The 24,599-nt window shown below is 40.4% G+C and overlaps 6 protein-coding genes across 6 annotated transcripts; 2 read left to right on the top strand and 4 right to left on the bottom strand.

The window, feature by feature from the left end:
* Positions 1-1,144: 1,144 nt before the first annotated feature.
* On the bottom strand, positions 1,145-2,724 carry LOC307267413 (dual specificity phosphatase 29-like; the record flags this gene model as incomplete). Its single annotated transcript, XM_080049733.1, has 4 exons — positions 2,669-2,724; positions 2,359-2,513; positions 1,900-2,117; positions 1,145-1,368 (listed from the first exon to the last, which is right to left on the bottom strand). The coding sequence occupies exons 2-4, from the start codon at positions 2,487-2,489 to the stop codon at positions 1,145-1,147; spliced, it is 573 nt and encodes a 190-aa protein (XP_079905859.1). The 5' UTR covers positions 2,490-2,513; positions 2,669-2,724.
* An 827-nt stretch (positions 2,725-3,551) lies between these two features.
* LOC307266641 (dual specificity phosphatase 29-like) lies at positions 3,552-5,572 on the bottom strand (the record flags this gene model as incomplete). The annotated part of the gene is made up of 3 exons (XM_080048710.1): positions 3,552-3,757; positions 4,551-4,771; positions 5,418-5,572. 3 exons carry the CDS (start codon positions 5,570-5,572, stop codon positions 3,552-3,554), a joined length of 582 nt encoding a protein of 193 aa, XP_079904836.1.
* Positions 5,573-9,222: 3,650 nt separating this feature from the next.
* LOC307267081 (dual specificity protein phosphatase 13A) lies at positions 9,223-10,477 on the bottom strand (the record flags this gene model as incomplete). Its single annotated transcript, XM_080049288.1, has 3 exons — positions 9,223-9,441; positions 9,944-10,161; positions 10,350-10,477. 3 exons carry the CDS (start codon positions 10,475-10,477, stop codon positions 9,230-9,232), a joined length of 558 nt encoding a protein of 185 aa, XP_079905414.1. The 3' UTR covers positions 9,223-9,229.
* A 919-nt stretch (positions 10,478-11,396) lies between these two features.
* Positions 11,397-12,314, bottom strand: LOC307267411 (dual specificity protein phosphatase 13A-like; the record flags this gene model as incomplete). The annotated part of the gene is made up of 3 exons (XM_080049731.1): positions 11,397-11,710; positions 11,877-12,094; positions 12,178-12,314. 3 exons carry the CDS (start codon positions 12,312-12,314, stop codon positions 11,496-11,498), a joined length of 570 nt encoding a protein of 189 aa, XP_079905857.1. The 3' UTR covers positions 11,397-11,495.
* A 463-nt stretch (positions 12,315-12,777) lies between these two features.
* On the top strand, positions 12,778-19,129 carry samd8 (sterile alpha motif domain containing 8). The gene is made up of 6 exons (XM_080049118.1): positions 12,778-12,956; positions 14,983-15,566; positions 16,088-16,183; positions 16,292-16,409; positions 16,525-16,675; positions 17,368-19,129. The coding sequence occupies exons 2-6, from the start codon at positions 15,004-15,006 to the stop codon at positions 17,670-17,672; spliced, it is 1,233 nt and encodes a 410-aa protein (XP_079905244.1). The 5' UTR covers positions 12,778-12,956; positions 14,983-15,003; the 3' UTR covers positions 17,673-19,129.
* A 1,309-nt stretch (positions 19,130-20,438) lies between these two features.
* LOC307266974 (non-selective voltage-gated ion channel VDAC2-like) lies at positions 20,439-24,487 on the top strand. Its single transcript, XM_080049123.1, has 9 exons — positions 20,439-20,572; positions 21,622-21,693; positions 21,823-21,872; positions 22,239-22,391; positions 22,479-22,531; positions 22,629-22,856; positions 22,984-23,134; positions 23,515-23,572; positions 23,676-24,487. Exons 2-9 carry the CDS (start codon positions 21,627-21,629, stop codon positions 23,765-23,767), a joined length of 852 nt encoding a protein of 283 aa, XP_079905249.1. The 5' UTR covers positions 20,439-20,572; positions 21,622-21,626; the 3' UTR covers positions 23,768-24,487.
* The last annotated feature ends 112 nt before the right edge of the window (positions 24,488-24,599 follow it).

The raw sequence follows: 24,599 nt of genomic DNA, 5'->3' as shown, positions 1-24,599 counted from the left end.
AAGGGTTTTTTATTCACGGGATGGCACATGTCTTTGATTCCCTGTTACATGATGTGCACGGTCCATGCTGTGATCTAAATGCAGGCCCCCAAAGTGAGAGCATGATGATGACTGTATTGCAGACTGTGCTGCTAACATGTCACACATAGTTTTCACACCATCAGACTCCTTTATTTTCCCCCTCATATCTTCATACCTCGCCATCATTCACTCTGACAGTGAAATCATTAAACCTGTGATATCCAATTCCTTTTATTTTGACAGCATCTCTCTCTCATGCTCCCAGTGCGCTCTGGAGAGCATCTCTTATTAAGATGGCTTCAGCGTTTCATCTCTTTTCAAAGTCTGACCTGAATCTGTGTACACCCTCCAGAAGCATGCCGGCATATTTTTATCATCTTGTATCAAGCGTCTTTAGACATCATAGTTTTAACTGTACGATGCTGGATTGCAGCCGTTAAGACACAGTATTTTTTTTAGAAATGTGAATTTATAATGGAACATTGTTTATTTATAGGCATACGCTGTCTTTGTGTTGTTTAAGTGCAGCAGAGTTTTCTGGCAGTTGTGCTACATTTGTTTTAATGGCCTCTTTGATAGTGATTCTGCTGTAAGCTTTAAGTTACGGTATGTACTGTTCCAGCTCTTTAACTACCACTCATGTATGGTTGACAATTTTGCTGACTGTTTCCAAATGCACATTGGTTGCACTGTTTAACATTGTTCTGATGTATTTTTCTCTAACATTACAGAAAGACACTGGTTTCAAATCATTACTGTACAATATGGAAACAAGTTCACAAGTCATTCAAGACTATAGTTCAAGTGAAGTCTGTCTCCTTTCGACATCTGCAAATGATTTAATGTAAATCAAATATAATGTAGATATTCAAGCTGTGTGGCTATGCAAAGACTGTTGTTCAGGATTTTACCAGGTCAAAATATGACAGCTTAAAGTCTTGTGTCAAGGGCTTTAGGAAGTCAAATCTCAAGTTGGACAGGTCATACACCTCTGTTTTACAAAATGTTGAAATGTTAAGAGCAAGTGTATTGTATTTAATACATAAAAAAAATATTCAGCACTACAGGCCAACGTTCTTTAAAATTTAAAAATCGTCATTGGAGGAAATTCTCTCCCAATGATTTATTTATCTTTTTCTTGATGTTTTGCTGTTTTCCGCTGCAGGGCCAATGTAGAGTCCAGGTGACAGAGTTGATTGAGAAATCCAACGTTTGGAAGAATGTTTCTGTGCCTGCGAACGGCCTCCACAGCCTCCACCAGGGTAAGTCTTTCTTTGATCATGAGGAAGGCCAGTGATAGAGCGCCCGAGCGGCTGATTCCTCTTGCACAGTGGATAAGCACCTTACCTGCAACACGGACAAGAGATGGCATGACTTGACATGTCAGCTGTGCCTATAGAAGGCATGCACACTATAACATAATGTGACTCATTGCAAAGGATATGTAAACATGCTGACAAGATTTGAGTAAATTCTTAGGCCAAAGTTCTTTATACGTTTAAAATGATATGTCTTGTATATTTTGTTTCAAAAATAGATTATTTTAGATAAATAAAGATCGTTATCCATCCATGTAACATTATGTTAAACAAAATAAAAATTTACTCAATTTATAGCCACATTTTCATTTAAAAAAATTACAGAAACAGTTACGTTAAAACAGTTTTGTGTCCTAATTGATTTTTATTTACTCCCTCTGTCAAGCAATAAATGCAAACTAAACAAAACAGAATGTGTTTTTTGGGTCATATTTTCTCAAACTCAAACATTACAATTCACGATATATTTTGCTATATCATGGAATGCATTATTACGCCCCTGACCCAGTGAGTTTCTGTGTTTTTTCCCCCATGTGGCTCTCAAATGGACTGAATGTACCTTTCTGAATCAGTGCCCCGTGAATGAAATCAGCCGTTTCAGTGAAGAATGGGCTCAAGTCAAAATCCTTAGAGTCTGGTGCCTCTACTCCATGATACTGTATGCCAGTGTCTTTGTAGAAATGTGGCCCAGTGTCAATGTGCTGGGGGCCATCTGCAGCATTCACCACATGTGTTATTCCCAAATCCACTAACAGGGCTTTATGTCGAGCTGTGGCCCTGTCAACAGCACAAGAGATGATGAAACAGGGAATGCAGCCTCCATTTATCTATTTTTCTCTCGCCTGTGGCCAGCTCTTGCAGGCATATGTTTTGCAAAATGCATCACTGGTGACTCAAATGTACAGGTTTTTATATGTGTCCAATCAGTTGGCCAAATACAGGACTTGTTTGCAGCAACAGTTTTGCAAATCAGATCACCATATTGCAGTGGGGGCCCTGAAGTGAGAATGACACTTACGCGTTTCCGATGTAGAGGTTGGGCCAAACCTCGTTGACAGCTCCGGTGGGGCGTCTGTTCTTCAGCAGAAGGCCGAGCAGATCGCAGGTGGGCGGTGTCTGATACTCTGATGGCTCCTCCTCTGGGCCCATATCTGCATCTCCCACACTATACTGCTGTTGTAGAATTATCACACATTAGATTCCATTAAACGCACATGTAACAGATCATTTCCTCCAATAATTTTTGTTTCCGGATGTGAAATTATTGCTGTTGTTTTTCCTTCCTGTGGGCTTTCGGAAAAGGAACCACAATGAACTCTAAACCTTACTGGTGCTAGCCCGGTCTGTTTTCCATCCGAGCAGAGTGTTGTTTTGGGGCTGAGACCCTGCTGGAACCAGACAGCTGAAGATGCCAGAGTGGGCTATTTATTCCTCAGATGACTGTGAAAGAAGTCAGGGTGCTCACGTGGCAACAAATTCAAGCACAGAATCACAGCAGTGTTTACAGTTGTAGTAGAGTGAGTCATTCGAAACATGGCGAGGGATTATTGTTGCACAGTGAGAGCACATCAGTTTGGACAACATATGGGAAAATAAGGGACAATGCGGGTGTAGGGCTGATATTTGTGTCTTAATGTTAGCTCCAGAAATAGATATTTTATTAAAAAGAAATCTGTTTTAAACGGGTTATGAACTACAACCTCCACTTCTGATGTTGCAGTTCGTAGTTGACTCGAGATTGCCCGGTTCTGAATTTGAATCAATGTGTTGAATTAAATCGTTTTGACTCAATTTGTCTGCTGAATTATCAATATAATGCGATGTGATTTACTAAGACCACCCATAAGAAACACAGCACAGCTCTGTTTCTACATTTTCAGTGAACTATGTGAAATATCGCAATATATCACAAGATGCATAGTATTGCAATGAATTGTGATGTATCATATCATGACTCTTGTATCGTGATGCGCATCGTAAGTCCTTGCCAACACCCAGCCCTTAACTGAAGAGAGATAAAAAGCCTTTAATATAATTCACTTTAATTTCTTCACAAAAATGGAATTGAACAAACAACAAAAAGACAATAAGAACTTGTTTTTTAACATCCATATATTGATTGTAATATCTACTTCAAACTAATACCACTGACACTGATAAGAGGCGTAAATCAAATTTGTGGAGTTGATCTCAAGTTCGCCTGTTGACGCTTCAGCTCCTGGAGGGAACCTGGCAGTGCAGCTGTTTGTCCAGCTCTCTGAGCTGCTCCAGGAAGCCTTGGTTGGGTGACACGTTCCTGTTGGCGCTGATGGCTTTAAGCGCGTCCACTAGCGTCATGTCCTGGTGGATTATCAGGTAGGCCAGAACCAAGGTGGACGAACGGCTCAGCCCCATGGCACAGTGGACAAACACTTTGCCTGCGAATAAGCCAAAATAAACAGAAAACAAAGACTCAACATGCTGTGGATCAGACCAGAGCTTCACTATCCTCTTTCAGCTCCTTTTCTGTATTTACAACCATGCAACCACTGGATTATTGTGATGAACTTTATTCTAATTTCTCACCCCCCTCTGTGGATTAAAAACCATCACAGAGAGAGGAGTCCTTCTAACTCCCGACTAAAAAGTTTTCAACAATGTTGCAACAAATGTTTCTACACACGGTAATCCCTTGTTTCCTTATCGGGCCTGAGGATTAGGGTGCATAGGAGCGCGTAATTGAACTGTCTTGGCGTCTGTGCATTTCCGCCGGGGATTACTGTAGGCCCCGCCACACACTGGAGCCCCCGATCAGCCAGCATGTGAATGAGGAGGCCTCGTCTTATTACTGTCATGTCAGATACCGACTTCACTTTGCATAACAGGCCAGGCAGGCACAGGCCACAAACATAATTGTGTAATTTCCATGTCCAATAAAAGTGTTGCTTACAAATTACCAGGGCAATCCATTTAAAACCAATTTTCCTGGCCAAGGTCTGGGCTTATGAGAAGATTACCATGGGGGAAAGATATTAGCTTGATATTATGTTTAGTGTTTGATTTGCATTTTAATGACTGATACAACTGGGGGCTGCTCTAATGGGAATTGACTGACAAATGTTTTTGTACTTTGCCTTGCAGGAGAGAGAGAGAGTGGGAGAGAAAAAAGTATTCTCCAAGTTAAGGTGAAAGAATGATGAGAAATACCTCAAGCATGATGACAGCACTCACCTGTGGGTGAGCTCAAAGCGTTCTTGATAAAATTGGCCGCTGGGTAAAAGAAGGGACTCAAGTTAAAGGACGGCATGTCAAAAGCTTCCACCCCATGATAAGTGATTTTTGTGTCCCGGTAGAAGCTGGGGCCCGTGTTCACGTTAAACTTCCCATCGGCAGCGTTCAGTACATGGGTGATGTGGTGAGCCTGGAGGGTCCTCTTGTCTTTGGCTGCGTACCTGAAAGAGAAAAAGCACAATTATCTGTTATTTCTATGAGCAGAGTTCATGGTAGTAAAACATACTTATGAGCATACGGAATGCTTATCTAGAATAACATTATTCGAAGAAGATAGAAGATGCTGTATAACGTTTATTGAAGCGTTAAAGAAAATTGATAAACTGTGAATGAATGAATTAGGAGACGATCTGAGTTACCAAGTAGTGGACCCACAATAATCCATGAAACTTTTTGGCTGGTGTGTAACATAGTAGCTTACTTTGTCTTTTAAGGTAGACTTTTAAAGGCTCTGTTCACCAATAACAACACAACAGTAAATACTTATTTGGAACAACCTCCTTCCAAAGACATCTGAATCTGTGAAGGCTGAATGTGACTTTATGATAGGTAAGTGAAATTACAATTGCATGCCAAAAACAACAAAGTAATGAGCTGAAACTCCATAGCTCCATAAATCTGAGGGCAACTGAGTTGGTGGCAATGTGATGGTGTTGATATAAAAAAAATATATATATATATATATATTAATTATTGTTAATTGTCTCACAGATGTATACGCCTTTCATTGGTGAAACTTGTATATCCTTTATTAATATGCCTTATTGAAAAGCATGAAATCATAAGAATTTTTTTTTCTGGTCTCACATGTCTCCGATATAGATCCTGGGCTGAACTTCATCCATATGGTTGCAGGTCCCTGTCTTTGTCCACATCAGCCTGTGGAGATCTGATGCCGGGGGGGTCTCATACCTGCTGTTTGCCCCCTTAGGGCTCGCCAAGCAGCTGAGGCCTCTGGGCATGTCTGGATGCTCCACTTCTGCTTTTACAACCTGTCGCATAGAAGTGCCACAAATGATTCTCTGACACAGTGGGAGTTTAAGCAGCAGGTTGGGCGGGTGCTAACATCTTCAAAGGGGGAGTCAGAAAAGTTTCCTCTTAACCTTGTTCATCTACTATTTTCACAGCCACGGTTTTGGGGATTATGTGATTTTTTTCCTTTGAATGCTTAATACCTCCACTGATGACTTTTAATAGGCTTTTTGAACTGAGAGCCCCATCTTAGAAAACACTGGAAGAGAAATACAATAGAGTATCGTTAATAAGAACATCTGGTACACAGGCCTATGGTCTATAAATATGCCAATAAATGCACTCCACTCAGCAGAGGACCACAAGAACACATAATTGTTAGATGACCTTATGATGCTCTCGTTATTTCATCTAGAGCTCAGTAGCACTTGGTATCGGGTTTATTTATGTCAAGAGAGACAGAAAATTGATATTCAAGGCCTATAAACATCAGCCTTACATTTCCTGCAGGCAAGTCTAACCTGTGCATTTACAATTTACACACTGGGCTTTAGAGAGACTTATTCTGTGCAGTACTGTATACATTAGCATCCATTTAGGCAGCTGTGTGATTCTGCTCCAGGCTGAGGACGTACAAACGATGTGTATGCATTGTTATAGTAAAGAAACCAGCTTCTTATTTGCATTCTGCTGGTGTGTGTGTGTGTGTGTGTGTGTGTGTGTGTGTGTGTGTGTGTGTGTGTGTGTGTGTGTGTGTGTGTGTGTGTGTGTGTGTGTGTGTGTGTGTGTGTGTGTGTGTGTGTGTGTGTGTGTGTGGGTGTGTGTGTGTGTATGCATGGAGACATAATGTGGCACTTGTGGGTTCCAAGACTTATTGTCGTGTCCACAGGGATGAGTCATTGAGACCAAATCTGTTTCAGTGACCTTTTGTTCAGCTCGCTGTGGCATACGGAGGTGCACTCGAACATCATGACGGCTTTATCCGTCTCTGCATGTGTGTCACCAGGAGCATGTGTGTACCAAATAAAAAAAACTCAGCATACGCTCCATACATGAGTGGGAGAGTCTTGACGGCTGGGTAAAGTGTCTCTTCTCGGAAGTACAACATGTGCCCAGCATACCTGGAGGCTCTTCTTTCTCCTCATTGATCTATAAGTACAACCTCTTCCCTACCTCCCACTGTCAGGGCAGAGAACTGATTTCCCTGGTGCACATGTTAGGCTGCAGTGCTGCGTTTGTAGCCCCCCTCCCTCCCTCCCCCCCACCCCACCACCACCACCACCCTTAGGCTAACCTGTCCTTCTTGCTCTACTTCTGTGTAATTAAAGATGCTATGTATGGGAAAGTGCCCAGGGTTAACATGGAGGGCAAACAAAAATGGCTTTTTACCTCCTCTAGGGCCTCGTCTCTATGGTTTTATGTATTACGCTTCCGTCTTTAGCCTTTCGTAAGCGCCTCGTCTTGTGAACAAATTAATAAAAGAAGAAAGTGTGGTAATCCATCAGGCAATGCAGTATCATCACAGTGCATACTCATTTACTAAGTGCTTTATAAACATGTTTTCCTTGCAAACCAAGGTATACAGTACTATACATCCATACAGCATGGTTTATAGAGGCTGATAATGTACTTATACATATTTACTGCAACACATCCACAATAACACATTATTAGTAGACACTTGCCTTGGCTGGAAACGCTGCTCATGAAAGTCTCTCTGTTCAAGACCAACATGTAGGTCGACAGCACAACTGTCTGCGTTCTCCTCTGTAATCTACCCGACCACAACCATTTTTGCTATTTTAACATCTGAATCTCAAAATCCCAAAATAATTCTGGCATCATCTTCTGCATTCCTTAAAGGTTACCCGAGCCTCTAGCACAGCAGGGAGGATAGGGCAAGGTTTTTTTTTTCAATTGCTGGAGAATTCGATCAGTGCTGCTGTGTAAGTGAGCTTAAATCTGACACAGACACCGAGAATCTTGTTTTCCACAGCAAAATGTGTTTAAATCCACAACTAGACGTTTGGTCAGGTCAGAAGTTCATGATCACTTTACATTAGGCTATATACATACAGTACAGGCCAAAAGTTTGGACACGCTCAATGCGTTTCCTTTATTTTTATGACTAGTTACAATGTAGATTCTCACTGAAGGCATCAAAATTTTTAATGAACACATGTGGAATTCTTTGCTAAACCATTTCAGGTGACTCCCTAATGAAGTTCATTGAGAGAGCACCAAGGGTTTGTAGCGCTGTCAAAAAAGCAAAGGGTGCCTACTTTGAGGAATCTAAAATATAAGACCTATTTAAGAGTCATTTCACACTTTTTTGTTAAGTACATAATTCCATATGTCCCTTCAAAGTTTTGATGCCTTCAGTGAGAATCTACAACGTAAATAGTCGTGAAAATAAAGAAAACGCATTGAATGAAAAGGTGTGTCCAAACTTTTGGCCTGTACTGTATATATACATATATGCATTCATTTGTGAATGAAAACACCAAAATAACAAAACAGATATAAATAAGGTTTATCATATCTCAACACATCATCAGAAAAACCTGCGTGGCAATTTATAACACTTAAAACTGCAATATGGACATATTCAGTTTTGGCTAAAACATATAAATAGCATTTAAAAAATAATTCATTTTCATTTTGATACCCATGAAGATACCAATGTGTGTGTGTGTGTGTGTGTGTGTGTGTGTGTGTGTGTGTGTGTGTGTGTGTGTGTGTGTGGGTGGGTGTGTGTGAACAATGTTTTTGATAGTGAGGTTGAAAGATAATGATTTATAACACGTGGTAATCGTTGCTGTCAAACTCATATATAAAATGTTTGTAACCAGGATTGTATATGGTGAGAACAGCTGTGCTGTAGCGTAGGCTACTGCTATTTATTGATTCCTGTTTTGAGTTTGAATGTTCATTTGCAGAAACAATCATGTTCTTTTTTAGTCATAAAAAAGTTAATGTAGGCTTCATACATTTTCCATAAAACATTTGGTCCATTGTGCTGTAATACAAAGTGAGGTGCTGAGAAAAAGGCCATCTTACAAGAATAAGAGGTAAAAAGTCATAGTGTATCTTGTCTCCGTAGCATTAGCGTCCATCGGTCAGTCTTGTCTCTTATTTCCACTTCACATTACATTTAATGTGTTCTGCAACCTGTTAAGACATTTTTTTAAATGGGCCTTTGTTGCCTGGCTCAGTTCCATTATTATCAGTTATTAGCATATTCCACCAAAATGCTAATAGCTAGAATAACCTGTATACGTAATACGGCACCATGTGCTCAAGAATTGAAAGCATTGAAAATGAAAAAAGTTATCAGAGCAGAAATTTAACATTTGGCATATTAATCTGAGGTGCTATTATGTCAAAATGGCAACATTTAGCTACATGCTCATAAGAATTGAGGGCTGAGTAGGTTAGCTAAATGCAGTGGAGTTATGTTGATAGGATTATATAATGTCAAAGTACAGTTGAGTCTGACAGAAATCCAATCATGACCCTGACCTAATTTCATGTCAATCCGATAACAGTAAAATGATTTTAGTCTAGGGATGTTGGGCCGACTGAACAGCATCTTCATCATCTATGAACCAGCCTGTGTGGCTAGACAGGTGCTAAACTGCTCTCAACTACAGTATCTGACATGTTTTCTTTTTTCTCATCAGCTGAAGATCCAGGTCCAACAGCAATGCCAGGAAATTCCTGTTGGGGTAGATGGCCCTCTTCTGGATCAACCCCTGCAAAGCCTGTTTTAGCGGGAGGCGACGATGGATCATGAGGTACGCCAACACCAAGGTCGAAGAGCGGCTCATTCCCATGATGCAGTGCACCAGAACTTTCCCTGAAGAACAGACAAGATGAAGGGGAAAGGGGGATTAGTGAGAGGCCTCTGTCTTATTAATATCATACATGGCTGCCCGTCTCATGCTGTGGACTTTCTTTCCCCCCGCTGTGAGCTAAAAATACTTCCCACAATTCATAGCCTTTGTTCGTTTAAGAGTCCCTTTGCAAACGGGTCCTTGACTGTCTCTTTAATCCCAACTCGTCTGCTTGATAACTACTTTCAAAGGAGAAATGGTCACATTGTAGACTTAAATTCTGCAAGGTAAGACCCCTTATTATCACTGCTGGATAAAAATAGACTTACATAGCTGTATTACATTGGGGTGACATTGAAAGGACAGCAGGGTTTATTAAGGAGTTATGTAGCGAAATAAAAGATGTGACAAGTAGTTTTAAAGACAACTCAATATTATTTTTGCAGCAATCCTTTTCAGTTTCTGGATTAAAACTCACCGTGCATAAATATAATTGTGTGAAAAAGGAGTCTTGAGGAGTCTTACCATCAGGGGACTTCAGAGCTTTATGAATGAAATCCGCTGCCGTGTGGAAGTAAACATCCAGATCAAAGTGTGTCGAGTCATCTGCTGGAATGCCACAATACACAATGTCGTTGCCATAAAATCTTTGGTTCCCTATGCTGCCTCGCTTGGAGTGTGCAGCGTTTAACACATGAGTTATACCTAATTTCTGCAAGGCAGTCTTGTTTTGGGCTAGTGCCCTAGCAAGAACAAAGAGACAGAAAAAGGTTCAAGACTTGTTTGAGGGCTGCAATCTGACATTAGAATAACACAACAACTTGAAGGAATTAAGTAAAAGATGAAGCCTGTTTAACATTACAAGTAACAGGTTTTCACATTTTTCCTTGCAAGGAAAACTCATTATTTTCTAAATTTGAGATATACTTACACATTCCCTATGTATATGTTTGGCCAGACTTCATCAACATCATGGAGGTGTAGTTTGCATGAGTCCAAAAGCTTCTGCAGATCTTTCACGGTTAGATATTCTTTTCTCTTTCTGTCCAAGGTTGACATTTTCTGTCCAAATCCCACCCCGTCTTAGAATCGATTACTGGTCCAAATGTTTGTTGTATTAAAGCAGTTAGCCCGTGAGCTACGGGCTCAGTATGATCTGTGCGAGCAGGTGTTTTTCAGCCGTCACTGGACAGTTACCCAATTTAGTGCTTAGCCCAGCGTGTAGTCTTACTGTCGCAGAGGGCACAACAACAAACAGTGCAGCACGGGCTCTGCTTTTCACAGCGCAGTGGGACTCTAATTTAATAAGCCTCAAACAGAGATCAATCAATCCGCAAAGCAGCGATAATTGGATGTAATTAAGGGCAAAATGTTTTTAAGGAATGGGTATACTGTTGCAGCTTCATGCAGCTAGTTTGCTGCTATGACATAAATATCTTGTCAAAGGAAATATGCTGAAATGGGAAGAAATGTAAGTTTTGTAGTTGGTTGCACATCACATGAAACGGCCAACACACTGCTGAAAATGTCTATTTTCTGTTGTGTTGCAGGTCAATCTCCCCCTTTACAGCTTTTAAATGGAAGATAACCATAAATTAACCTCGCCTTTAAGCCATTATATGTTTGACTATTTCTTCATGCAGGGTCATGAATGTCAATGTTAAATGTGGACACAAGATAGTAAAGGCGTTGTGAAAAATTAGCACTGAAGTTGTGCAGGGTGTTTCAAAATAAGTGTACATGTTTTGAAATTAAAGTTTAATGCTTGTTTTTATATCTCAAACACAGCACAATTAATGTTTTCTTCAACATAATACAAATGTTAAATCAAAAGTTGTTTTGTCTCAGTCTTAAAATTGATTCTGCCGTAGGGTGAGTTGATATTGATAATAGTTATAATTTATAAAAGGGTCCTTATCTTGTGGACATGCAGCGTAACATAGAAGTAACAATCAGGGAAAATACAGTCCATTGAATACCATTCTTGAAACAGTATAATCTCCCTCCACCTGCAGTTTCTGAATCCTGAATATACTATCTTCAGGAATAACCAACCTTTCTTCTGAAGTAAGAACATCTATTTGTTTTTGAGGTGCAGAGGATTGCTCATGCATAGTTTCATCTCCAAAGCACAAAGCTGTTTGAGGAATCCTGTGTTTGGAAAAATCCACCTGTGCTCTTTGACCTTATGGATGGCCTCTAGTAAGGTGTATTGGTGGTGGATCATTAGGTAGGCCAGGACAAGGGAAGCAGACCTGCTCACTCCGACTGCACAGTGGACAAACACACGTCCTGGTGAAAAAGAAGAAAAAGAATCGGTTTACAAGGAGCTTTAAGCATAACCTGATACGGGGATCTTATTCTCGATATGAATTGAGAGACTTGCAAAGAGGCTGGCCTGGCACACTCTGAGATATAGGCTACTGAATGACAATAAAGCAACACAATGGGTATTTACCACCAGCAGTGTTAAGTGCACTCTGAATATACTCAGCAGAGGGAAAGAAATAGCTAGAGAGGTCAAAGGACGGTGAGTCATCAGCAGGCACTCCATAATAATCCACACTGGAGCCGTAGAAGTCATGACTGCCCTGACAGTGCATCCTCCCGTGAGCTGCATTCACAACATGAGTGATTCCCAGCTTCCACACACTGTAGCGATCATTGGCCACTGACCTGCGGAATAAAGGAAAAGAGAAAAATAGCATCAGATGGAAACAATGTAAGGTTATTTGTATATTAAAAAGCGAAAGACTTACATGTCGCCAATCAATAGGTTAGGCCAAACTTCATCCACCGGATTACCAAACCTTTTTCCTCCATACAAAACCTTCACCAAATCCTTCACAGAAGGAGTTGCAGGAGAAATTGCATTACTTTCCGGTGGATTGTTCATACTGGATGAAGAATTATACGTAACTGAGTCCTACTCTAAAACAACCCATTTGTATGATTGTTTCTCCCAACATTTATGTACAAACTGTCAGACTCAGTTGAGGATTTACTTGAACCATGTTAGCACTGACAAGGACAGGTGTTCCTGGTCTAAAAATAATCAGTGACCTATTTTCTTAATGTTACTCAACCTCACACTTCTAAATCTTAATTAGGCCTAAGTATCTTTGAATATCCAATCCTGACTTATAATTGTGTTACTTTATAACTAGACAGAAATAACTGCTTTTTCTCATAACAACCACAATACATATGCTACTGCAGATTCAGAATTAATGACGCTGCAGTACCCGATTTCCACCAGCAAGTGTCACCGTTGCTCAGCTTGAGCGCCGACCGGGTCAGCTGCTTTTTACGTGCGCATTCACTACGGACATTACAGCCTTGTATTGTCAACTATACAGTCTATGGTTGTGAACAGTAATGCTACCCAGCGCGAAGACGGGGCGAAATGATTTCCAAAGAGCCCCATGTTATTGCAGCAAACGCCAAAACGGTTTCTTCAGATTCTTGTGAGATGCCGTTTAGCTAGCAAGCTGAATACATACGTGTCCCTGTCGTCCTCTGTTACACTTCTGTCCGGGTGAGTGAGCGTAAGGCGGGCACATTGATCAAGCTAGCAAGTAGCCTTCGAGCTAACATTAGCTACATCTGAATTAGCCTGCTGGCTGGGCTGGGCTGGGCTGGGCTGTTGTCTTAGCAGAAAGGGGGCGTTCGCTTGGTTTTGTACTCTCCAGACATGCTTGTGTACAACGTCAACCACTAGATTACCAAGCTATTTAACCATACAAGTTAGTAGAATTAGCTCCCGTCCTGACCGCACCTTAATGATAGCCAGTGATGGGGGTTAATGCAGGTGGATTTTTCTCCCCCACTGGAAGTAGCTGACCGTCTCTAATACAAAAGCCACCCACAGAGAGACACAGGGTTTGTTACCACTGACAATTAAGTTATACTAAAAGGGGTGTAGGATGGATAGAGCCTGCTATACATAAGATTGGGGGTAATAATCAACAAGTCTTTATCCACAACTAGCACTGAAGTCTTTTTAAAGTCATTTTATGGCCTTTAGAGTATGTCGGCTCCTTGAACAAACTGTTGGGTGAGGCTTCCTCAAATATTTGCTCAGGTTCAGAGTACTTAGTTTGCCTGTGGAGCTCAGGAATAACTTGTTTTGCACTAATGGTATTTGTCCCAAAGTGAAGTTATTTTCTGTATAGCTCGCAGTCTTGTGTTTATTTGAAACTAACATTGCTGATTCAGTTGAAGTTAAGGTTGCCTGTTGCCTAACAGGGACTACTTCTCCTTAAAGGGACACTGTGTAACATTTTAAGTAATTTATTAGCTAAAATAAATAACCTCGTTCATAAATATGTCCTCATTGGTGTACAATCACCTATGCCAATAATGTGAATTATCCTCCCGAGCGGAGAATTACAAATATTAATATTACATTTTGTACATTGAGCAGGCAAGTCTTATGGAGGGAGCCATGTTTTTGGAATGTCATCAGGTGCATTGTTTAGAATTTAGAATTGTTCTTGTCCTTGAAGGCCACTGTAGCTTCTGTTATTATTCAAAAGGGGTGGGGTTGCATTCTAGAACTTTCTTGAACTTTTTTGATGATGTCATATTACACAGTGCCCCTTTAAGAATTGGTATCCAGGAAGTCAATGACGAACGGACATTTAGGCTGTATCTCGATTCAGGGGTTGCGGTCTACGAAAGCTGCATTTGAAGACCGATTGCGTCATAGCGGCGCGCAAAGGTTGTTCCATTTGCAAGGCTCCTGGCAAGGCTCCTCATATGCGGTCGTGAAATGCAGCCTTCGTTTCACGGTTTTGAAGGCTGCATCAGATGTATCCTTCGCAGCCCAACATATCCCATGATTCATTGCGTTTTTTTCAGAGATGGCATAAAATAAAATAAAAAATAACAAAACAGCAACGTGTTGCTCCATCTTCTTAACTTTTATCTTCCTTTCTTTTTTTCTTGTACCTTTTTTTTCTTTTCGTCTAGTAGGCAACTTCTTTTTATTTTTTCCTCCATTGACAAGGCTGTCTCCGTTGGCAGCAATCAGGGTTGCTAGGCAGCACAGGAGCGGCCAGTCGTCACGCAAGGTAACGGCTTGTTACGCAAACCGGAAATGCCTGTAAACAGAGCGAAACGGAGACCTGCGGAGACCGTCTCGTTTAACAACGCTTGTTGGCCTTGGAATCGGCCTTCACAGGCTATAGCCTTCATAGACCGCGAGACCGCGTACTACCAAGGAGGCGGTCTCTGTAACGGGATACAGCCTTAGAGTAAAGGCCTTTGCACACCGGGCGCGTTTTATTCGTGCGATTAATCCGTTTATTAACGAACGTATACAGAGTCAATACAAGCTTCCACACCAGAGCCGTCATTTCGCATCGCGAATTTGCGTTTTTTATTTTTTCGAACTGAGTTCGATTTTTCTGGGACGTCGCTTCTAAAGTGGGACGTGACAAAATTCACATTTCAAAACATTCGCTTTTACGTTGCGTTTATTCGCGTCGCGCCCGGTGTGCAAAGGCCTTAAGAGTGAAGCAATTAGTGACATTTGGAAATTTGTATCTTCTTCTCTCCAGCCCTTCAGAGTGGGGAAGGAAATGACGCAACACAGCGTCCGCCGCTGGACGCCCAAACACGTTGCCAAGTGGCTGAAGGAAGAGGGCTTCTGTGACTATGTGGACCTGCTGTGCTACAAGCACCGGCTGGACGGCACCAGCCTGCTCGCCCTCAGCGAGTACGACCTGCGCTCGCCGCCTCTGGAGCTCAAGGTGCTGGGGGATATCAAGAGGCTCATGGTGTCCATCCGCAAACTCCAGAAACAGAACATTGACGTGTTGGAGGAGCTGGGCCTTCCCTTTGACGGCCACTCTCCTACGGGCTCCGGAGGCAGCATGGACTGGCTGTGTAACGGAGAGCCAGGCAGCAGAGACTGTGACAGCACTGACACGGCGCCGGTGGGAGAGGAGTATCACCAGTACAATGGGAATGGGAAGTACAAGCAGCAGACGAGGCGCTTGGACCCAGAGTACTGGAAGACGGTGCTGAGCTCCATCTACGTGATGATTGTATTTGGGTTCACGTCCTTTGTCATGGTCATAGTGCACGAGAGGGTGCCTGACATGCGCATGTACCCTCCACTGCCAGACATTTTCCTAGACAGGTGGGTGTGTGACAGGCACTTTTCAACCTTCCTTTTAAGACCATGAAATGCCATAAAGAGAATGCAATTGTTTTATTCATCAACTGTCAAGACTATCACCCAAGTTGGACTTTATAATTAATTACCCTAGTTCCACGTAACATGTTTCTATTGTTGTCCTTGCATATTCCTGATCGGCTATCTGTGGTTCAAAAAGGGAGTTTCTTATGGGGAAGGCTGATTCCAGGGAAATGCCACTGTGTTTGGCGAGATAAAACATGCATAAGCAAGTTACCACTTTTGGGCCTATTTAGTTGTTTACATAGAAAAAGGAATCTGTTTGAAATGTTAAAGCTTTAAATGTAGTACAAGGGTCATTTAGACTTTTGGTTAATTAGCTAACTGGGTCAATAACTAATGAGGTCAATATTGATTACTTTGTAGATTTCTAATAAATGGTTTACTGATGTAAAAGAAACATCTTAAATAATTGTTTTTGTGCTTCCACTAATCTCACTTTTCTCTCTCTCTCTTTTCAACAGTGTGCCTAGGATACCGTGGGCCTTTGCCATGGCTGAAGCCTGTGGAGTGATCCTCTGTAATATCTGGATCCTCGTGCTGCTGCTCCACAAACACAGGTGGAGTCTCTCACATCAATGCACATCAGGGTAGTTCTGTAAAATACCCACAGTGTGTCCTTTAATTCAATACAAGACCCGGGTTCACTGTTCTCTCATGAATTGTAGGTCCATCCTTTTGCGGCGCATGTGCAGCCTCATGGGGACGGTGTTCATGCTGCGCTGCATCACCATGTTTGTCACGTCGCTGTCTGTGCCAGGACAGCACCTGCAATGCTCAGGAAAGGTATCATTTCTTTTTTTAATTTCTTTTTTTTCTGTATCAGTTTTAAACACTTTGCCTCTGCTCCATCTTACGAAAAATCCTGGTACTGATGTTTTCACTTCCTGTCTCCTTCTAGATATATGGTGACATGTGGGCCAAACTGCATCGAGCCGTGGCCATCTGGAGCGGTTTCGGGATGACTCTGACAGGAGTGCATACGTGTGGTGACTACATGTTCAGCGGTCACACTGTTGTCATTACCATGCTCAACTTCTTTGTCACAGAGTGTGAGTAGCGTTATAAGTCTGTGTTTATTTTTGTAGTTTTTTGTTTTACTTTCAGTGAAGAACAGTACCACTTAATGTATTCTTCAAAAGCCCCTGAAAGGGGAAATTGCCATGTGATAGCTAATAATTAATAACTATGTGATTTCTTTAAAGTTTGTTAGGAGAGTGTCTGCTAGAGATTGGGGTTGGCATTTGTTTACCACCTTAAAATAAATGTAAGCACAAATTAAAGTTATTTTATAATTCGGCTTTACTGATGACGGTTCAAATGTTAAAATTTAAAATCTGCACAAATACACAGTTTTTCATCCTGTTAGGATGGGATATACGATGAACGTCCAGAGAACGTTTGTATTAACCGCGGCAATAGTTGACAATCAGAGCGAGACACTCAGTTGCCAAAGTTAGTCCACTTTCATTCATGAAAAATCAGGTGCCATTAGAAGATCAGAGCACTGAATCATGAGAAAGAGAATGGTAGTTACCATATCTAGGAACACTGTGAACTTGTTGCCATCTAGTGTCCATTACTGGTATTACAAGTTTAATAAATACAAGCGTCTGACCTGGATAGAAATACCTGTAGTCTGACCTTGGAATATGTTAGACATTACAGGGTGTAACAAACTCCAAAACACAACAAAAAAAATTGTTGAATGTATCTTAATCTGTTTTCACCTCTTATTTCACAGACACTCCACGAAGCTGGCACTTCATTCACACGTTGTCCTGGGTCTTGAATCTATTCGGCATCTTCTTCATCTTGGCTGCACACGAACACTACTCCATTGACGTGTTCATAGCGTTCTACATCACTACCAGACTCTTCCTGTACTACCACACTCTAGCCAACACCCGGGCCTACCAGCAGAGTCGACGAGCTCGCATTTGGTTCCCCATGTTCTCCTTCTTCGAGTCCAATGTCCATGGGCCCGTGCCCAACGAGTACTGCTGGCCCTTCCCTAGGCCCGCTTTGATGAGGGGGCTGATTGGTTAATGAACAGCATCAGTACTCAGTGCTGTCAGATAGCCCATCTGTTTTGTCAAGTTGCCAACTGATGTACGGTGTGCGATGTCATCATCAACAAAGAGAACTAATGTTGTCCTGTTAGCACCGACGCCTGATGGGATACACTGAGCCATACCTTCTTGTAATGCGGGACTCATCTTCCACTCATCAATAAGCTCTACAAAACCCAGCAGAGTTTCTTAAAAGCCCCGTCCTCACTCTTTGCTTCAATTGAAAAAGTGAACACAGTGGAATCTCTTCCATTGGTTGCTCATTATTCCACTAAAGGGATATCATTGTATGTAGCATTGACTGCATTATTTTAGTACCTCACTATTTACTCGTCTATAACAGTATTTGCATAACATGTGATGAAAGGAAGCCACGTTGAAAAGTTCTCAGGCAGCAGTGTACCTTATCCTTCACAGAGGTTGCCATTTTCTGTGCGATTACAGCGCCTGATCCATTCAAGGTTTGGACCTGGATTCTTGACTTAAAGTTAAGTCTTACCTGCCACTTTGTAATTTAACTAAACCTAACACTATGGACCACTGTTAAAGCAATATGGGAATTTTTTGGATTTATTATTATTGGAATGTTTCTCTTTTCTGTATAGAAAAATCTCTGGTTCATCGTGTTGCTAAAACAAATGTTACGTCTTAACTCTTACATTTCGACTGTGTAACTAAATGTTGACAGTAATTTAATCATAATGTCAGTGGCTCATTGAAAGATACAATAATGTTCTACAGACCTTTGTTTAGATAGGTCAATAGGCTTGCCTTTTTCCTCACCAGACCTAGAAAAGATAACATTCAAGAAAATGTCATATGTAGCCAAGCTGTCTTAAATATAATTCCATTTGCCAATTACCTAGAGTGTTTGGATAGGTTTCTCTGCGTAGAAATGTCCCAAGTTTTTTATGTTTACTGTCGGATAGATGTGAAGTTATTTTATTTTATATAATAGTAGTAATAAGTAAATGACCAGATTTAAATTCAGTTGGAGAGTTTCCCTGATAATAATCCCTAACCAATGAATCTTAGTAATAGTGTCCTTAAATTTGTATGTATTTTCTTTGTATTAATTTATTTAATTTTGTAAATGTTTAAGTATTTTTATATTTCATATACAGTGTTGCAGCAACATGCACATGGAGAAATATGTTTACAGTTGCTCTTAACTATGTATTTGTTTGAAACACAATGTGCTTTTCAAGTGTAAACGTAGATTTCAGATTGGCCTCAGCATTTCATCAAGGGAAACTTGCCACTGTACTATGAAATGCTGTAATTGATTTAGTCGTTACAGCATGTTAGAAAAACGATTCATGTAAATGGCATTGACAGTCTACAACACGCCATTTCATCTAGGAGTGATGCTAATGTGTGTGAATACGCTCCTACAAAGCCACATGACTTGTTTCATGTCGTTTCCATCATTAAAGAGCTGAAATCAAAACACCAAGTACTTATTTATTTCCCCCACTCAAAGCACAACCACATAATGCGTGTGTTACAGATGTAAAACGGCACAAAGTCTTCGGCATGGAAGATAATCGGTTCATAAAATTGGCCGAAGCTAATGTTTACTCTGCATTTTAACCAATGAGTCTTGGATGGTGAGTGGACAGGAGAGGAGAGGCAAAGGGTTCAGAGTTTTGTCGCATAGTGTGGGAGAAACCTCCTCGTCTTAAATGTAACCCATGTGAGGGGAATGGATTTTCAATTTTAATGAACTTTTTATATTTAATTATCTTTCCATACATTTTCTTATGATTGCAAACATGAAATTGCTTATTTTTTCTCACTATATCAGTCATTCATATCCAATTATTGATATGGGCAATAATTTAACTCTACAAATCACTTCATAATTATTACGTTTTACATTGCTGTTAAGGTTAATGATATTGTACTTGATGAAACTATCTTTTTTATTTCAAGTGCTTAGCCTACATTGTGTAATTGTAGTAGCCTATACTGTTAATATTTTACTTATATTAATATCCTTATAATTTTTTATTTATATAGCCTATTGTAGTAGTAGGACTATAAGGCACATGTTCTCTTTATATTTTACATACTTTTTCTTTCTATTTAAAATTGTATTTTCTAAAATGGGAGGAACTGTAACGAGACCGAATCTCATTAAAACAATAAAGTGTTGTTGATTCTGACTCTGAAACAACATACATAAAATCATAGATAGTATATAAAAATGCATTAAAGTTTTTCAATTCAGGTTTTTATGAATTTTATGTTTGACTTAAATGTTGCACGTTATAGGCCTATACATTGATGTAGCGTTATAATCTTTTATCATTTTTATTGTATATTTGTCTGCTGTCACATTTCGTCTGCGCATTGGTTACCATGGTGATTTAGATGTCTTTCTCTTGCCGGTGTCACGTGGCATGAGCAATGTCGACTCTTGCGAATGATAGTAGCCTCGTTTGAGTAGGTGCCATCTGGCTCAGACCTGCGCAATTATGACGCGCGTCTTGCTGAGCGCACAGCATTTTTGCAGCATTTTTGCTGTGCGCTCAGCAAGACGCGCGTCATAATTGCGCGGGTCTGAGCAAGACGGCTCCTATTCAAACAAGGCTAATAATTAGGTTTCGCCAGTTCCGAACCCTAGGACAAATACTTCTTTAATTGTGTCGAGAATTACATGATAGGCCTAATATGTTTATCTCGTTTCGATTTACTGACGGGCACAAACATAAACAGCTGTATCCCGGGGTCCTTCGGCGCCGAGGTCAGGAGGGTGTTTGTTCTTGTTGCTGCGGCACCATATCGTCCTACACCGGGTTCACTGTTGCTTTCTCTATCAGTTTTTCCTGCTTTACAAGTTGACAGCGGCACCGCCAACAACAATAATACGCGGTAAGTAACTGGCCGTGGAATTTCTAAGGTTCCTCATGTTGTATTTCGTTGGAAAGTCAGAAATATTGGTATCATTTGCTAGCAAGAAAAACGCCCCCAACCACCCTCATGTGTTCTAACTCCTTTTAAATAAAATAGTCAGCTGTGGCAAAGTCATATCTTATAATTGACACTGCTGTTCACACCTTTTTGAACAGCAAACAAAACGAAACAGTAATCTTCAACTGCCTGAGCATCTAGTTAACATAAAAAAACACTATCATTTTAGTATAGTTCCTTCTTTATTCGCCATTTTATCTCAAATGTCATTCTGCAAACCTCTGCTTTCACAGTTATATTCACGAAGAATTAAACAATCAGTGGTAAAGAAATAAAAAGGCGCGCTTTAAATAGCGTATGGCCAGGTGTGCTGTTGCACCTTAAGCCCAAGCCTTTGGTATAACCTTGACACTGAGACGTGACAGCAGAATGTAAGGGTAATGGAGACCAAATCAAGTGCTGTCTGCAGGTGTCTGACGATGCTGTAACGCCAGTGACAGCAATAAAAAAAAATTAAATAAAAAAATGGCGATTTGGGAGCTTAAACATAACAAAAAAAGTATCCCAATTTAGTAAAATCTTGTTATTTTTAATAAATGTTATTTATTTGTTGTAAGTTTAAGTAGGGTTTTCTTGCTGAATTGTTTCAGAATTGTACTACAGATACTTAAAAAGTCTTAGAGGCATTACATTTGCTAAACTAAAAATAAGTTCTTCATGGGTATTAAAATGTTTTAAATCAATCTCTCAAAAGTCTTAAAAATGCTCAGAGTAGGATTTTATTACTTCTTTTTTTCCCCTGACGTTGCAAAACCCATTGTGATAGACGTATATCCGTCCCTGCTTTTAAAGGTGTCACCAGTTACAGGTCACAGATGTTTATTTTTCCTGACTAGTGATACACATTCTTAGTTTTAACCTTTATTATACTATCTATGGTTTTAACCACCGACTGCATCTATGGTCTTTGTATCCATTTACACTCTCTGAAATGTCCTTTTTTATGACAGGCGAAATGGCAGTTCCTCCAACATACACAGACCTCGGAAAATCAGCAAAGGACATCTTCAATAAAGGATATGGTAACTGGAAGCAAGATAAAAGGCAGTTTTATAAGTGTGTATTTATTGCCCCCCCCTTAAGAGGAAGGTCGGCTGTTTGACATTTATTACAGTTTTTGTAATAGTCCCTTACTGTCATTGTCCTTGCAGGTTTTGGACTGGTTAAGCTGGATGTGAAGACAAAGTCCTCAACTGGAGTGGTGAGCTTAGATGCTACTTTAGATATACAAGAGTGCATTGCAGTTTATTATCAGCAGATTTTAGGTTATAATAACAGTTGTATTGGAAATGAAGAAGAACATGAACATGAAAGTGCTGCTCTGAAATGCCACATTTATTTTTGAGGTAACTTCGAATTATTTTGTCCAGTAGAGATAACTCACATGTATATTTGCAACTTCGAAATATACCGTTCAGAACATCTTTGCCAATCTCCGTCAATATTTGGTATCCGCCATTTACTGTATTTATCCAACTCTAGTGCACTGTCATGCTATGGGGATAAACATCTCCTAACTGCTGTATTATCTTCAGGCAGGGTTCATTTCCTCCTTTATTTTCTTTAGGAGTTTAAAACGTCTGGATCATCCAACGTAGACACCAGCAAGGTCACCGGAACCCTGGAAACCAAGTACAAGTGGTCCGAGTATGGGCTAACGTTCACAGAGAAATGGACCACAGAAAACACACTTGGAACAGAAGTTTGTGTTGAGGATCAGGTAAACTAAAAACTCTGCTTTGTTGCCGGTTATCCCACTAACAAACTGCTCTGATTGAAGTTTGACTGATGGAATGATTTTCTTTAGATCACCAAAGGGCTGAAACTTACCTTTGACACTACATTTTCACCAAATACTGGGTAAGCCACCGTTAATCATACAATTATAAAACCATGTTCCAATACTTGTATACCAACATAATATGTTCATTTTCCATTTTATTTTCTCATTTCCCAGCAAGAAAAGCGGCAAGGTGAAGACAGCTTATAAAAGAGAGTACCTTAATGCTGGTTTTGACGTCGATTTAGATTTTGCCGGTCCCACTATCCATGGGGTAGCAGTGGCTGGCTACGAGGGCTGGCTGGCTGGCTACCAAATGTCCTTTGACACAGCCAAATCCAAGATGACCCAGAGCAACTTTGCAGTTGGTTACAAGACCGGGGACTTCCAGCTCCACACCAATGTGTATGTATTTTTGTTTTTTGATCACCAAGTATTGCAAAGCAAGATGAATAACTTAACTGGAGAGTTACACAAGTATCTATGGACCATGTGGGGTTTTTGACATGTAAGTGATGATTTCTCTTCTCAGAAATGATGGTTCAGAGTTCGGGGGATCCATTTACCAGAAGGTAAACGACAAACTGGAGACTGCTGTGAATATTGCCTGGACCGCCGGCAGCAACGGCACTCGCTTTGGCATTGCTGCCAAATACCAGTTAGACTCCAGTGCCTCCATATCAGTAAGTATCTGCAATCCCCTCCTCCTCTTCCCAAGGAAGTTATGTTTCCACTCCTGTTTGTCAGTGTATCTCAAATATGTGTTAACAGTTCAGTGATATGTTTTTGGGAATCCAGCCATGGGTCAAGGAAGGAGCGATTGGCATTTGGTTTGGAGGATAAAAAAAAACATTCTTATAGGACATTTTTGAACATTTTTACTTTTTCTCATGAAATATGGTTTACTTAATTATATTTCAAGTAAGTGTATTAAATGACTTAACTTTCTGAATAACAAATGGAAAAAAATAATAATAACAAATGTGGAAGTGGTATAGCCTTGTAGGCAGTGCTGTATATATTCTCTGAATTTTAGTTGATTAATCTAATGCTTTTTCTCCAGGCAAAAGTGAATAATGGCAGCTTGGTAGGAATTGGATACACCCAGACTCTTCGGCCTGGTGAGAACCATCTCTAGTCTATGATATATGACACCAACAAACACAATCTTCTGTTTTTCAGTGACTTATAATATAGATATATATACACATTTTTGTATTCCAGGTATGAAACTAGTCCTCTCTGCACTGGTGGATGGGAAGAATATCAATGCTGGTGGTCACAAACTTGGCCTGGGCTTGGAGTTGGAGGCATGAGGATCTGCTCTTCCATTTCATTAGAAGAATAGCAATATCAGCTGAATTCTGACCGTGAGCGTTTCTAGCAACAGATGTTAAAGAAAAGATGAAGCCAAAAAGCATAAAAAAGAAACCCCAGTTCTTGAGCACTGTTAAGATAGAAACCTCTCCTACAGCCTCATTTCATTGTTACTATAACTAGTGCTGTTTAAAATCACATGTATTTATGAATCAGTTTCTCCTTTCAATTTTTCCACTATAGTGACATAAAACAACCTTCTGTGTCCAACATGTTCGGGAATGGTTTCAAAAATATTTTTGCTGTGATACCGTAGAATGTAAATCGAAGCTGTTATTTTGCACAGTAGAATATACATTTTATTTAAGCTCTTTCTCCTTTTGTTTTATTTGCACATTTTATTTGTATATTGGTAGTAATGTTCTGCCTGTTGAAAGGGTCACTCCCAACAAAATATGCTTTTCATGACCAAAGCCAATCTTATTGGCTGGTCTTCTTCACTTATCTTTTTAGAGAGGCTTTATTGTAATGTGTGATGAGTTTTGAGACCTCCTACCTGAAATAGCTGCTTTTCAAGTTCTAAGACAATTCTAAATGGATTTTCTTTCCCCTCAGTGTGACTGTGAGTGACACAATATCTGAGTTACTCATCCGATTTTCCCCCCATTTCCAAGGACAGTGACACTAATCATGATGAAGTGGTTTGTGTGTTGGCGAGTGTCTAACCTTTGCAATAAAGTCCTTAAACCAACCATTATCCTCCTGTTATTTCACATCAATACAGAATCAGACTGCATGAAAAATGGTGTGAAACAAATGGCATGTGATTGA

The sequence above is a fragment of the Ammodytes marinus genome (genome assembly GCF_949987685.1).
Source record: "Ammodytes marinus genome assembly, chromosome: 20".
NCBI lineage: Eukaryota > Metazoa > Chordata > Actinopteri > Uranoscopiformes > Ammodytidae > Ammodytes > Ammodytes marinus.
The sequence above is the reverse complement of the archived record's forward strand: the minus strand, read 5'-3'. Positions and strand labels throughout refer to the sequence as shown.